We start from the raw sequence: 14,951 nt of genomic DNA, 5'->3' as shown, positions 1-14,951 counted from the left end.
AAGAGAGCTGGGTCCTGAAACAAGGTTTTTGGAGCTGGAACAAAGAGGCTCTGAAGTCTTTGCTATCAAGGAATCAGTCACCAGCCAAAGCAACCTGGACCAGGACTGGAATGAGGCTGATGCACCCTCTGTTGAGCTCAAGCCTCTACCAACAGGGCTCAGGTATGCGTTCTTAGGCCTGAACTCTACTTTTCCCGTGATCATAAATGATAACTTGCTGGAGCATGAGGAACGTGCATTACTTAGTGAAATAAGGAAATTCAGGAGAGCCATAGGGTATTCCTTGGCAGACATTAGAGGAATCTCTCCTGATATATGCACCCACAGGATCCACCTGGAGGACCAAGCCATGTCCTCTATTGAGCACCAACGTAGACTTAACCCCAACCTTAGGGAAGTGGTTAAGAAGGAGATACTAAAGCTTCTTGAGGCAGGGATAATTTACCCAATCTCTGACTCAAGATGGGTGTCTCCTGTTCATGTGGTGCCCAAGAAAGGTGGGATCACAGTGGTGAAAAACGATAAGGATGAACTCATAGCTCAAAGAACCATAACTGGCCATCGCATGTGCATTGACTATAGGAAATTGAATTCTGCTTCTAGAAAAGATCATTTCCCTTTACCATTCATTGATCAAATGCTTGAAAGGTTAGCTAATCATCCTTATTTTTGTTTTCTCGATGGGTACTCGGGGTTCTTCCAAATTCCCATAGACCCCCGGGATCAAGAGAAAACAACATTCACATGCCCTTATGGCACTTATGCTTATAGGAGAATGCCCTTCGGTTTATGTAATGCACCGGCCACTTTTCAAAGATGTATGATGCACATTTTCTCTGACATTATTGAAGAGAAAGTTGAGGTGTTCATGGATGACTTTAGTGTCTATGGCTCCTCCTTCTCGGATTGTCTCTCTAATTTGACACAGGTGTTGGAGAGATGTGAGCAGCACAACTTGGTGCTGAACTGGGAGAAGTGTCATTTCATGGTGCAAGAAGGAATAGTTCTTGGGCACAAGATCTCTGAAAAGGGTATTGAGGTTGATAAGGCAAAGGTGGAAGTGATGGTGAATCTGCAAACCCCCACTTCAGTTAAAGGGATAAGGAGCTTCCTTGGTCATGCAGGGTTTTATAGAAGATTCATAAAGGACTTCTCAAGGATTGCCAGGCCCTTAACAAGACTGTTGTGTAAGGAGGTGGACTTCATCTTTGATGCTGAATGTGAAGAAGCCTTTAAGTTGATCAAAGAGGCATTGGTTAGTGCACCAATAGTTCAGGCACCAGACTGGTCCCTACCTTTTGAGGTCATGACAGATGCTTCTGACTTTGCTGTTGGAGCAGTACTTGGACAGAAGAGGGACAAGAAGCTGCATGTGATCTACTATGCCAGTAGAACACTTGACTCTGCCCAAGAAAAGTATGCTACAACTGAAAAGGAAATGCTGGCAATAGTTTTTGCCTTTGATAAGTTCAGAAGCTACCTGGTGGGATCAAAGGTCATTGTGTATACTGATCATGCAGCCCTCAGGTACTTGATGACAAAGAAAGATGCCAATACAAGGCTGTTGAGATGGGTTTTATTGCTCCAGGAGTTTGATATGGAGGTGCTTGATAAAAAGGGGATTGAGAATGGGGCTGCAGACCATCTCTCAAGGCTGATGATTGAAGAAAAAGTCCCCATAGATGATGCTTTGCCTGAAGAGTCTCTGATGGTGCTCCATTCCTACTTGGAGTTTGAGGAAGTAGAGAGCATTCAAGAAAGGAGGATGCCTTGGTTTGCAGACATAGTGAACTATCTTGCATGTGGGGTGGAGCCTCCTGAATTAGATGCTTACAAGAGGAAAAAGTTCTTCAGAGATGTCCAGAGATACTATTGGGATGAGCCCTACCTCTATGTTCTGAACAAGGATCAGCTATATAGAAGGTGCCTTGCTGAAGAGGAGATGCAACCTGTGTTGCAAGAATGTCATGGTTCCGCTTTTGGAGGTCACATGGGGGCATTCAAAACTGTGGCAAAGGTTCTTCAAAGTGGGTTTTGGTGGTCTACAATGTTCAAAGATGCCCAGTTGGTGGTTTCAGCATGTGATGCTTGTCAGAGGCATGGGAACATATCTAAGAGAAGTGAGATGCCTCAAAACCCCATTCTAGAAGTTGAGATCTTTGATTGCTGGGGGATTGACTTTATGGGACCTTTCATTTCATCCTATGGAAATCAGTACATCCTTGTTGCTGTGGACTATGTGTCCAAATGGGTTGAGGCAATTGCTTCCCCTACCAATGATTCCAAGGTTGTAGTGAAGCTGTTCAAGAGCATCATCTTCCCAAGGTTTGGAGTTCCAAGGGTTGTCATCTCTGATGGAGGATCCCATTTTTTGAACAAGACTCTGGAAGGTTTATTGAGAAAGCATGGAGTTAAACACAAGATAGCTACTCCATATCATCCTCAAACTAGTGGCCAGGTTGAAGTATCCAATAGACAGATCAAGGCCATTCTTGAGAGTACTGTTAGCTCAAGCAGAAAAGATTGGAGCAAAAGGCTAGATGATGCATTATGGGCTTACAGGACTGCCTTTAAAACTCCAATTGGAACATCACCATTCAGTTTTCTATATGGGAAGAGCTGCCACCTTCCTGTTGAGTTGGAGTACAAAGCTATGTGGGCTGTGAAGTTTCTAAACTTTGATATCAAGACAGCTCAAGAGAAAAGGATCATGCAACTTCATGAACTTGAGGAGATCAGGCTTGAAGCTTTTGAAAGCTCAAAGATCTATAAGGAGAAGACCAAGGTCCTGCATGATCAAAAGATTCTGAAGAGAGAGTTCAAGTATGGTGATTTGGTCTTGCTTTTCAACTCCAGACTTAAGTTGTTTCCAGGAAAGCTTAAGTCTAGGTGGTCTGGACCTTTCAAAGTTCTTGAAGTGAGGCCTTATGGTGCCATTGTCTTGGAAGGAAAGAATGGCCAGGAATTTGTGGTGAATGGACAGAGAATCAAGCATTATTTAGTTTCACAAGGGAAAGAGGAAGCTACAACAGTTCCTCTTCTTGATCCACCAGCCTGTTAAACAGGTTCTCAAAGTCAAACTTAGAGACTTTAAACAAAGTGCTCTTGGGAGACACCCCAAGCTTATCTTTGTACATAGTTCTTTTGATTTCTTCTCTTTTCCTTTATGTTTTAGAACTTTTTGATGGGTTTTTTGAGTTGGTCTCAGGTACTAGGTGATCCTTGGAGGACATAGCTTGTGATGAATGGAATGGAGCATGTGAGAGAGCTGAGAGGACTGTTTAAAGCCAGAAAAACTTGAAGAACGCCTCAGTGCTACCTAGGTGTGCGGGTTAGTGCATGAAGAGCCCAGGCCGCAGCAAGACTCGCGATTTACTCCGGCCTGGTTGTGCTACCTGGTGTGAAAGAACCCTGGCCGCACAAAACCTTGAGAAGCCCGAAATGTTTAAGTCCCAGTTACTGCGGCTTGGGAGTGCGGGTCAGAAGAGAGGGAGCTAGGCCGCACATATATTCGGAATTTACTCCGGCTTGAGTGTGCGACCTAGAAGCATGGAAGCTGAGCCGCACCAGAAAGAAGAAGGCCGAGAGTTCTAAGTGCTAAACTGTGCGACCTGGTGCTGCGGCCTGAAACCCAAGGAGGCTAAGTCGCACGATCATTCGCAATTCACTCCGAGATGGTCGTGCTACCTGGAAAGAAGAAGGTCAGGCCGCACTAAACAGGAGGAGTCCAAAACGCCTAAGTCCGAAACTGTGCTGGCTGGTGCTGCGGGTTAAAAGAAAGGAAGCTAGGCCGCACACCCATTCGCAATTTACTCCGGGTTAAGTGTGCGGCCTAGAAACACGGAGGCCAGGTCGCAGCATGAAGAGAACGGCTAAGGAGCTTAAGTGACAAAACCCTGCGGTTTAGGTGTGCTACCTGGGAGGCAAGAGTTCCAAGCCGCAGCAGAAGAGAGATGGCCTAGTTTTCTAAGTAACAAACCCTGCGACATGGTCGTGCTACCTGGGAGTAAAGGAGACCAACCCGCACATATACTCGGAATTTACTCCTAGATGGGCGTGCTAGCTGGGAACATGAACACCAGGTCGCAGCAGGAAAAGAAAAGCCGTTTTGTTTAAGTCCAAAAAGCTGCGGGATGGTTGTGCTACCTGGGAACATAGGAAACCAAGTCGCACATGCACTCTCAATTTACTCCGGGATGGTTGTGCTACCTGGAAATATGAAGACCAAGCCGCAGCAAAAAGAGGAACGGCCAGAATGCCTAAGTAACAAAGGCTGCGGGATGGTTGTGCGGGTTAGACAGAGGATTACCAGGTAGCACAAAAATATTTCCAGTTCTACACCGAGACGGTCACACGGCTCAATCCCGACGGTTCCGGGACGCACAAAAGAGAGAAAGGAGGCCGGTCAATGAGAAAAGGACGGGTCAAAGCCTTGACTGGTCAAAATAGATCTATTGACCACCAGTCCAAAGGCTTGACCCTACCCCACACTCTCTCTTCCTCACAACAAACCCGAGTTTGCAACTCTCTCTCTCATTTCTCTCCATTGTTTTCACCATATCTCTCTCATTTCTCCACCAAAATTGTTGATTCAAAGTGCTCTGAGCTCGTTTTTGAGTTGTTAACATCATCCTGATTGCATTTCGAACTCGTTGCATCTTAATCCCAAGGTATTTCATCCTGTTAAAACTCATCTCTTTCCATGTTCTTCAATGGTGATTTTTGGAACTTTAAGGTGTGGAATCGATTTTGATAGGTTGTTTTAGACCTTGGGATTATTTTTATAAATGCTAGGGTGCTAGATAGTCTTGGAAAACAGAGCACTTTGTTGGTAATTACTTGTTCTTGAATTTTGAAAATTGTTGCAAGTAATTCATGAAAGAAATCGATTTTTTTTAAGAAATGAATTGGTTTCTTGCTGAGTCTCTGCTTTGCACTCTTGTTTTTGCATTGCTATGAACTTATTTGATTGATTCTTGGCTTGAGAACCTTGTTCATGTGCTGTTGATACCGATTCTTGCAACAATTTTTTTTCAAAATTTTGAAGACTTTTGTGAGGCTTATCCTTGTACTCTTTGGCCAAGAAGAAGGGCCCTGCATCCAAAGGCAAAGGTTTGGTCTCAGGAACTTCAAAGCCAAGAGACAAAGGTCAAGGTGCAAAGAATACCACAAAGCACGGAAAGTGTGATCCAGCGCCAAAAAGGACAAGGCCTGAAGGAAGAGCTTTGGTGGTTCCTTCTGGTTCCAAGAAAAAGGGGAAACAGTTGGCTGTGGTATCTGAGAGTGAACAGACTGAAAGTGACTCCAGCAGCTCAGCTGGCGGTTCCCAAGGCACCATTGAAGAGGGATCAAAGAAGTTCAAGAAAACTGAACCAGAAACACTTGATTATCTGGCTAAGTTTCAGCAGATAGAGATCCAGCAAGGGAGATTCCCTGATTTGGACTTTCTGAAGAAGATTGGCCTCTATGAAGATATCAAGACTTTGCTTGGGAACATGGGTGTTGAGTCACTTTTGGAGATGAGAGAAATCGCTTATGAGCAAGAGTCCCAAGAGTTCTTGGCCTCCTTTGAAGCTTTCATTTACTACCCAAGGGATTCAAGAATCATTCAAGGAGATGGGCTTGGACATGTGGAGTTTACTGTGCAAGGGAAGGAGTATTCAGTGTCATTCAGAGAATTGAATAAGATCTTTGGGTTTTCAGCACCTAGAAATGAACTTCTCTCCAACCAGGTCAATCTCAGAAAAGATGAGATCCAACTTCTATGGAGATCAATTGCTTCTGGGAAGTATACAGCTGGAACAGCTAAGGCCTCTTGGATAAGGAATCCAGTCCTGAGATATGTACACAAGATTCTCTCTCACAGTTTCTACTTCAAGATTGATGTTGGAAGAGTTCACAAAGGAGATCTGATGCTTCTTGGTGTAGGGCTGAGACCGCTGATGCCAACACATGAAGATGGGGAACCCTATGAAGGGTATGAATACCCACTTTGCCTTGCATCTCAATTAGCAAGGTCTTTGATGTTCTACAAAAAGTGCATGTGGGGTTCTACAAACAAAGATGCAAAGCTGACCCATGGATGGGTGGTAACAAAGATCTTGAAAGCCATGGGGTATAGATTCAAGGAGAACAAGGCAAAGTTTGATCTGATTAATGAAGCACATTTGTGTAGGATTGGCTTTCTCCAAGGAAGAGTGGGTACCAAGGTAGTCTACAACTTCAAGACACTCATCAGTGAGCCAGCCCAAGTTCTCCTACCCAATCCCTCCATCACCACAGTCCAAGTTAAAAGGAACATTCACTTCTTCTTGCTGAAGGAAGAGCTGTACAATGTCCAAACTGATCCACCAATCCTCACATACAAGCAAGCTTGCAGAGAAGAAGCCTTCAAGGGAAAGAAAGCAACCGCTGAAGATGCTACCACAAGTGCAGCTGGTGCTCAAGATGCTGATCTGCCTCCACCTCAAAAACGTTTTGGTGGAAACAGATATCACTTTGATGATTACAACTGGGAGGAACCAGGCACTTCAGGGTTCAGAGCTCAACAGAAGATTGGTATTCTCCAACAATGGTGCAAGTACCAAGACAAAACCATCCACAAGATGGCCAAATGCATCAAGGAGATGAAGAAGAGGATCAAGAAGCTTGAAAACCCTTGCAAAGGTGGGGCTCCAGCATCGGTTTCACCAAGGAACAGAGAGGAAGTTGGGGAGAGTTCCATGAACTGCACAGCCTTGGTCACATATGGAACCACTTGGGTAGATCTTGACGACGGGACTGATGAGGCCAGCCACCATTCTTGGGAAACACCGTCAGGCCACACATCGAACCCCTCCTACTCATTGGGGTCTGATTTCAACAGCCACTAGGTACCACTCAAACCTTGTAAATAGCATGTAGATTTTCTTTTTCTTTTGCATTTCACTTGTTTACTTTGTTTTAAACTCCTTTCTCATGCTTTTATAACACAAGGGACTGTGTTATTTAAGTGTGGGGGAGGAGTTTCATCCTTTACTAATCATGTTTTCTATTTTCTTATTTTACACTTTGAGTCTTGAGTCACATTCTAGTTGCATATTCATCTAAGTGCATATAAAAACCAAAAAAATGGAAAAATCTGAAAATTTTACACAAAAAAAATGATCATGTAGTTGCATTCTCATTTTTAGGATTGAGTCTAGATTGCATTTGCATGTAGGTTGCATCTTGCAAGGAGTAATGATAGGTTTTCTAGAGAGTACATCACTTTGAGAACTTGAATTGAATATGCTTGTGAATCTTTTTCTGTGCTTGCAAAGTCTAAAATGATTTGAATCTGAGAAGCAAGTTTGAATTGAACTCAACTCTAATTAAGTGGGAACCTTGAACTTGACTTGAAAATATCTTGTGATGCATTGTTTGAAAAAGCTTGTGGATACCAATATACATACTTGAGCTAGAACCATTGTTTTTACCACTCTTTTCCTTAGCTCAAGTAGCTGAATCCCAATCATGGATCAGTTCCCATACCTTGAACCCATCCTTCTTTTAAGCCAATGTTTGTGTGTGAATTGAAAGGCCACCTTGGATCAAACTTAGCAGAAAGTGTTAGGTTTAGAGCGACAAGGGCAGGTCTCATTGAGTGATGTGTTCCAACATCAAGGAACTGAGAGTTTTGGCGAGGAATAAGTGTGGGGGAAAAGACCTTTTGGTGAGTGGAAAAAGGTGAGATGAGTGGAAAAGAGAGAGTGAAAATAGCTAGGGGAATGAAAGAAAAAGAAATCAGTCTTGGTGTTTTGAGAAAGTGAGCTCCGGTCTGTTGAAAAGAAAGAGTCTAGCCTCTAAATTAAAAAGGAAGAAAAGAAGCCAAAGGCTCAAATGTTTTGTTAAGAAAGAAAGAAGAGGCTAGAAGTTGTAAAACAAAAAGAGCTGTGTAAAGTTTGAGCTCCAAGACTTGAGAGGAAAAGTGAAAAGTAAATCCCCTAGTGAGAGGAAAATGAGAGTGAAAAGTGAGGATTTTTGAGCAAGTGAGGAAGCTTTGAGTACAGGGTGGGGTGTGATGAGTCTTTGCCCTTGTATGCATAGGTTGCTTTTTACCTTTAGCATTCTGCCAAAGTTTGATCATTCATAGAGAGATCCCTTTGCTGCATTTAACCCACTTGAACACTGATGAGATCATTTTAATCTCATAGCCTCTCCCTAGCCAAGCCAGCTTGTTTAAACCTTGCATCATGAGATCCACCTGATAAAAGCTTAATGAATGTGAAAGAGTTGAGAGAGAGAAGAACTTGTGGAGATCCCTTGCTGTGTTGATATATATCTGAGTATGACTTTGCATTGCATAATTGAGCATGAACTTGAGTTCTCATTGTGATCATTGTGAACTCCCATTGCATACAACCTCTTTCTCTCATTTGCTCTTTTTGCTTGAGGACAAGCAAAGGACAAGTGTGGGGGAGTTGATATGTTCATAATTTGCATCATTTAGGTTGCATAAATCATTCCAAATCATGTTTTATTTCATGCATTTTAGGTCCTTAGGGTTTGTTTTAGAACTTAGGAGATGTATTAGGTCCCAATGAGTCTATTGCATGTTTTGAGTGTATATCAGGTGAATTTGGAGCTGAAAAGATGAATCCAGGAGGTGGAATGGTGAGCAGAGCTTGAAAAAGTGGAAAAATTGGGTCTATGGAGGTTATCGGCCATTCTCGCTGGCCAGGAAGGTTTTCCCGGCCATTTTCATGTACCGCGGTGATATATTCATAAATTGCATCATTTAATGTACATATTCTAGTCCAAATTATGTCTCATTTGCATACATTTTAGGTCTTTAGGCATTGTTTTAGGACTTAGGAGATTGCATTAGGTCCAAGAGAGTTTTGCATGGTTTAGAGTGTTAAACAGGTGCTTTTGGAGCTTATTTGGAGTGGAGGATGTGATTCAGATGAAGAAATGGAGTTGAAATGATCAAAAATGGTGAAAAGGAGCAATTTTGGGTTTCTAGGCAAAATGATGTACTGATGGTCGAAGATTCTCGGCCAAAATCGTTCCCGCGGGTAGCTTTCTCGGCCAACAACACGTACCGCAGTCAAGTCTCTCGGCCAAAAATCCCGGGTGCAGATACATTTCCGAAATCGCGTCACCGGAAGCTCTTGCCGGCCGATTCAGCTTATAGGATCTTCAGTAAAGTTGGAGATAATTGACTCAAGAACCCATGACAGGTTGAATCAGGGCATTTGGAGCACTGAGCTGAACGATACGGTCACCGGAAGACAGACCTCTCTCGCATCCATTCCGGAGCAATCCGATACTCCTGAATGATCGCCTGTCCGGGGAACCTTCCGGTCCGATTCAGCTGTCGGAGGCTTCATCAAGGTTGGAGTATATTAGATCACGGTTTCAGAACAAGTAGAATCATGGAATTCGGACGCGTGAGCAGAAAGTTAAGCTCGTCGGAAGAAACTCCTGTCTTGCTGCCGTTTTGGACCAAGCCGATGAGCTCCGAAGAACGCGAAGGACGGTGCACTTCCAGACCGATTCGGTTTCCGGGGCCTTGATGAGAACCAGAGATATTTGAGTCCTCTTTCCAGAACGTCCAAGATCATTCAATTCGGATCTATGATGAGGAAGATACGGTCTCCGGAATGGACACATGTCTAGACGCCTGTCTCTGATCGTGTAAATGCACTGCGAAGATGAGCCCTCCAGGAAGCCTTCCACTTCCCAAGAACCAAAGTTTCCTTCACCAAAGTTGTAGATATATGAGTGCTCTCGCCTCTGCAACCGGAATCACTCAATTCGGACAAGTATCTTATCAGTTACACTCTCCGGAATGCGAAGTGGTCTAGACAGCCCTGAATGATGCGAGCTAAGTGAAACATGACACGGTTTGAATGCCACGGTCTGGGACCTGACCGAGGCAACTTTTACACACCTTCGGAGATTGACACGATCTTCATGCCACGGTATACACTTGACCGTGGCAAACAAACACTTGGCTGGGAGGAACTTTACAAGCATTCGGGTTTTGACACGGTTTGAATGCCACGGTCTAGGACTTGACCATGGCAACTTTTACACACCTTCGGCTTTTGACACGACCACTTGCCACGGGGCTTGACCAAGAGCTACTAGACCGTGGCAATCCAAGAAGTTCATCACCCAAACCCAGAAAAGAAGAGACACGGCCACTAGACATGGTGTAAATCAAGCCATGGCAACCTTGATCATGAAGAATCTGTCCAAGAACTTTGACACTATCAGTTTGCCACGGTCAGTTTGCCACGGTCTGTCCAAGCATCATCTGACCGTGGCAAACCACACCACTATCCATCAAAGCCGGGTCAGGACCCAGTTTGTCCTGGGCTGACCCGGTCCGCAAGAGACACTATATATGCTTTTTAGGGTTTTTTCCAAGACTTAAGCTTTGTTTTCTCTTGTTTCTCTTTCCTTTTTAGTGTAAAAACGAGTTTGATTAAGAGATATCTAAGGGATTTGATCATTCCAAAGCTGTTTCTCATCATCTCATCATCTCATTTCTGCTTCTAATCATGATTAACATCATCTCTTGCAAAAGATTAGATGTGTTCTTCATGATTAGTGAGTAGTCATCTTTTAAACTTCTAGGTGTGTAGATTAGGGTGCTTAGATGTTTGATTTGTGATGTTTAGGGTCTAGATTCTCATTTCATTTCCTTAGTTAGCTGCTCTTAATGCTAGATCTCTCATTATAAGCTTGATCTAGAACTTAGGCATTTCTCCACCCACAAAGTGTTTGATGAAATGCCTGAATGAGCTAACTTAAGGGTTTATGCCTTTTTCATCATGGGAATGATTTGTTAAATGCATGAATGACATATTAGAACTGTTTCTTAATGCTCATTGATTCATATTTCACAAATGATGATTTGGTTTGAAAGTGGATTAGTGTAGAGATTAATGCCTTCATGAGAGGATTAGTCTAGATTAGAGTTCTAAGTTGAAATGTTTGAGATCATGTGATTGCTTGTTATGTCTTTCTGTATAAGATTCAGTCTTCTTGGTTGAGAGATTGTTTTGTCACTTATTAGGCTTGATGCATTATGCTTGCTGATTGCTTGATTATATCTAATGGTTGTTAGACTTGATTAAGTGATTTGCAAAGGGATTATTGTCATGGGAATGAATTAATCTGATTAAGAAGCCTAGACTAAAGAGTAGCAAGTGTTGCATATGTTCTTAGCATCATGATTCAATATCTAAAGCACCCTAATCAATGATCACATCTAGAGGTTTAGCTTTTATCATTTGCTTAATCACCATCATCTTGTTTTGTTTGCTTGCTTAGTTCATTAATCATAGCTTGTTTGTTTCTTGTTTTATGCTTTCTTGTTACTTTGTTCACACCAAAACTCATCTTTGATCACTTGACTTAAGAACTTATCACATAAACTAGTGCCTAACTACCACATATATGGATTGACACCCCTTATACTACTTTGACAAGGGGATTGATAACCCTTCTTAAGGCCTTAAAAACCTTACTTATCAATTCATGATTCAATATCTAAAGCACCCTAATCAATGATCACATCTAGAGGTTTAGCTTTTATCATTTGCTTAATCACCATCATCTTGTTTTGTTTGCTTGCTTAGTTCATTAATCATAGCTTGTTTGTTTCTTGTTTTATGCTTTCTTGTTACTTTGTTCACACCAAAACTCATCTTTGATCACTTGACTTAAGAACTTATCACATAAACTAGTGCCTAACTACCACATATATGGATTGACACCCCTTATACTACTTTGACAAGGGGATTGATAACCCTTCTTAAGGCCTTAAAAACCTTACTTATCAATTGGCGCCGTTGCCATATTGTGTGGGGATTGTTAGCATTAGTTTCTGATATAGTTTTTGAGATCAAGTTTATTTTGTTTTACTGATCACCTATCAAGCTCTGTCTTTGTTCTCAGGTTTATGATCACAAGAAACCAAGCCAGAAGACAAAGAGAAAGAGCTGTTCACTTGGAGAGGTTAGGAATGAATCAGCAAGTTGGGAATGAGCATCAGGCTCAAGAAGCTGATCAAGGTCAAAGAGCTGCTAATGGGATTGGAATTCAGGCTCAACAGGCTCAGGTCCATCAGGGACACGCTCAGGGTAACCAGAACCAAGACCAACCTCAGGTTAATCCACCACAGCCCCACCCAAACCCACCCATACGTCATCAGCCCCAACCTGTCTTTGTTGGTGAGAATGACCGAGCTTATGCACACCAGTATGGAGCAGGAATCAGGCCACCTCCTGTCCAAAACAACAACTTTGAGGTGAAGGCCTCTTTGATCAATATGGTTCAGAATCAGAAGTTTCATGGCTTACCTATGGAGGATCCCTTGGAGCATCTGGATCAGTTTGACAGAGTTTGTGATCTCACTAAGATCAATGGGGTATCTGAAGACAGCTTCAAACTGAGATTGTTCCCATTCAGCCTTGGAGATAAGGCACATCATTGGGAAAAGAACCTCCCAAGAGGATCCATCCACACATGGGAGCAATGCAAAAGAGCATTTCTAACCAAGTTCTTCTCTTCATCAAGAACAGCAAGGTTAAGAAATGAAATCTCAAGTTTCATTCAGAAGAACCATGAATCATTTTGTGAGGCTTGGGAAAGATTTAGAGGGTATACCATGAAATGCCCTCACCATGGATTCTCAGATTGTCAGCTGCTAAGTACCTTCTACAGAGGTGCTTTACCAAAGGTCAGACTTCTCTTGGACACAGCTTCAAATGGTAATTTCATGACCAAGGAAGTCAATGATGCCATGACCCTAGTGGAGAATGTAGCTCAGAGTGATGAGCTTTATGGATCAGACTTTGAAAGGAATTCAAGAGGAGTTGTGAATGCTGAAGAAGAAAGGACAAGGAAAGACATCAAGTCTCTCAATGAGAAGCTAGACACACTTCTCTTAGCTTCTCATCAGTCAGCCAACCTTGTTAGAGATGTGAATCATGTGTTTCAAGACACATTTCAAAGGGAAGACATCATAGCTGAGGAGAACTTTGTAGGTGGCCAACAAGGTTACCAAAAGGGCTTTACCTACTACAAGAATCCCCCAAACCAGAACTTGTATCCTCAAAACACTCAACAACAAGGTTTTGTCTCTCCCCAACAACAAAGTCTCCAACAGAACTCAGAGAATAAGGATCAAGAAGTGCAGAACCTGCTCCAGCAAATCCTCAAAGGTCAAGCAAGTGGTGCCATAGACTTCAACAAGAAAATGGCAGAGATTAACAACAAGGTGGATTGCACTTATTCTGATCTTCTAACTCAACTTTCAACCTTGGCTTCCAAAGTCAAGACTCTAGATAACAACAAGGGCCACTGCAGTTCTCAAGCTCAAAGATCTTTACCAGGGACATCAATTGCACATCAAACAGAATACTGCAATGCAATCCTCTCAAATGATGAGAATCATGCTGCTGTCCAAGAAATTGAGGACCTTCTTCATGGCACTGTCTCAAGTGAAAGATGCCTGACAAAAGATGATGAGGACGCCATCATAGATGAGTTTGAGTTCCTGTTCTGTGATCTCAATGAGGACATTGAGAAAGAAGGTGGGGAGGCAGCTTGTTTTGATATGAAAGAGAATGATTCTGAGATTGCTGAAGGAAAGCATCAGAGAATGGTTCAAGGAAGGACATCTGATGGAGTCTCTAGCACTGGCTCAACAAGGGTGAAACCCAAATCTATTCCCAAGCTAGGCAACCCAGGAAAGTTCTCCATCTCATGCTCTCTTGGAAATTTTAAAATGGACAATGCTTTGTGTGATTCTGGATCAAGCATCAGTGTAATGTCTTTAGACATGGTGGAGAGACTAGGGATCAAGAGTCTTAAGCATCACCCCATGTCAATTACCTTTGGAGATTCATCCTCAAAGAAGCCATATGGAATCCTTGAAGACTACCCAATGAAAATTGGTGAATGCACAGTTCCAACAGATTTTGTTGTTATGAAGATGAAGAAGACAAAAGAGCTACCTCTTTTGCTTGGAACTCCATTTCTGAACACCACAGGAGCAAGGATGGACTTTGATACTCAAAGAGTGGTGCTTGCTAAGGTAGATGATGAAATATCTTATCCTCTTAAGCCTCCTCTTGCTGGGTTTTGTGGAGTTATATCTGATGATTCTGATGAGTTGAAACACTATGGGATGATGTATGTGGGGAGTATTGGAACTATAGAAGAAGCTCAACCCCTTGCATCTGTTGAGAAGAAGAAAGAATCCTTAGTAAGACCTGATCTTGAGTTTGAAGAAAATTTCTTTAGTGATGATGAAGCTTGCTTGGAATCTTTTTCTCCTACACCAAGTGAGAAGGAGGTCAGCAGCAACAAAAGCAATGGTTCAGGGTCTCAAGACAAGAACCCAACAAGCACCAAATCATTCACTCTTGGGTCCTCTTCTCAAGTCTTAACTCTCACTCCATGGAAGTTTGATGGTGGAGCTGTTGAATACAAGGTTAAAGGCATTGGAGGATCAAAACCTTTTGCAAAAGTCAGGGCAATCCTCACACAAGAGCTCATAGACAAAGGATCTGATGGTGTCCAAGATCTGATGAACAAGGACCTCATGCTTGAATTCATGGACAAGACAAGGAGCATCAAAGCTCCTCATCTCCCTCACTAAAAAGAGTGTAAGAAGTCAAACTTAGTGACTTTAAACAAAGTGCTCTTGGGAGACACCCCAAGCTTATCCTTTGTAAATATTCTTTTTAATGCTTTCTTTTGCTGTTTTTAGGATGTTTTGATGTGTTTTGTGGAGTGTGTTCAGGTTACAGATGATCTGGTGTTCTTTGGCCTCAAGGAATGGTGGACAAGATGCAAGGAAATGCAAAATTTGGCTAAGTTCACAGTTTGCCACGGCCATGAATCACTACTTGACCCAGGCGTGGCATGAGGCTTTTTCTTGGATGCCAACCTTCGCCTTTCACTCC

At 42.7% G+C, this 14,951-nt stretch overlaps 1 protein-coding gene and 1 non-coding gene across 2 annotated transcripts in view; one reads left to right on the top strand and one right to left on the bottom strand.

The window, feature by feature from the left end:
• LOC112084560 overlaps positions 1-14,951 on the top strand; it is a gene marked incomplete at its 3' end in the record, with an annotated part of 134,264 nt that overhangs the window by 40,405 nt on the left and 78,908 nt on the right. Inside the window, exons 3-5 of the mRNA XM_024153711.1 lie at positions 1,544-1,711; positions 1,748-1,943; positions 2,079-2,823. Of these exons, the coding sequence (XP_024009479.1) occupies positions 1,544-1,711; positions 1,748-1,943; positions 2,079-2,823 (1,109 nt within the window). The remainder of the gene's footprint in view (positions 1-1,543; positions 1,712-1,747; positions 1,944-2,078; positions 2,824-14,951) is intronic.
• On the bottom strand, positions 12,563-12,669 carry LOC112084759. Its single transcript, XR_002898420.1, has one exon. It is a non-coding gene; the product is annotated as a small nucleolar RNA R71 (small nucleolar RNA).

The sequence above is a fragment of the Eutrema salsugineum genome, unplaced genomic scaffold, assembly GCF_000478725.1.
Source record: "Eutrema salsugineum unplaced genomic scaffold, Eutsalg1_0 scaffold_4, whole genome shotgun sequence".
Lineage (NCBI taxonomy): Eukaryota > Viridiplantae > Streptophyta > Magnoliopsida > Brassicales > Brassicaceae > Eutrema > Eutrema salsugineum.
This window is presented reverse-complemented; position numbering and strand designations above follow the sequence as displayed.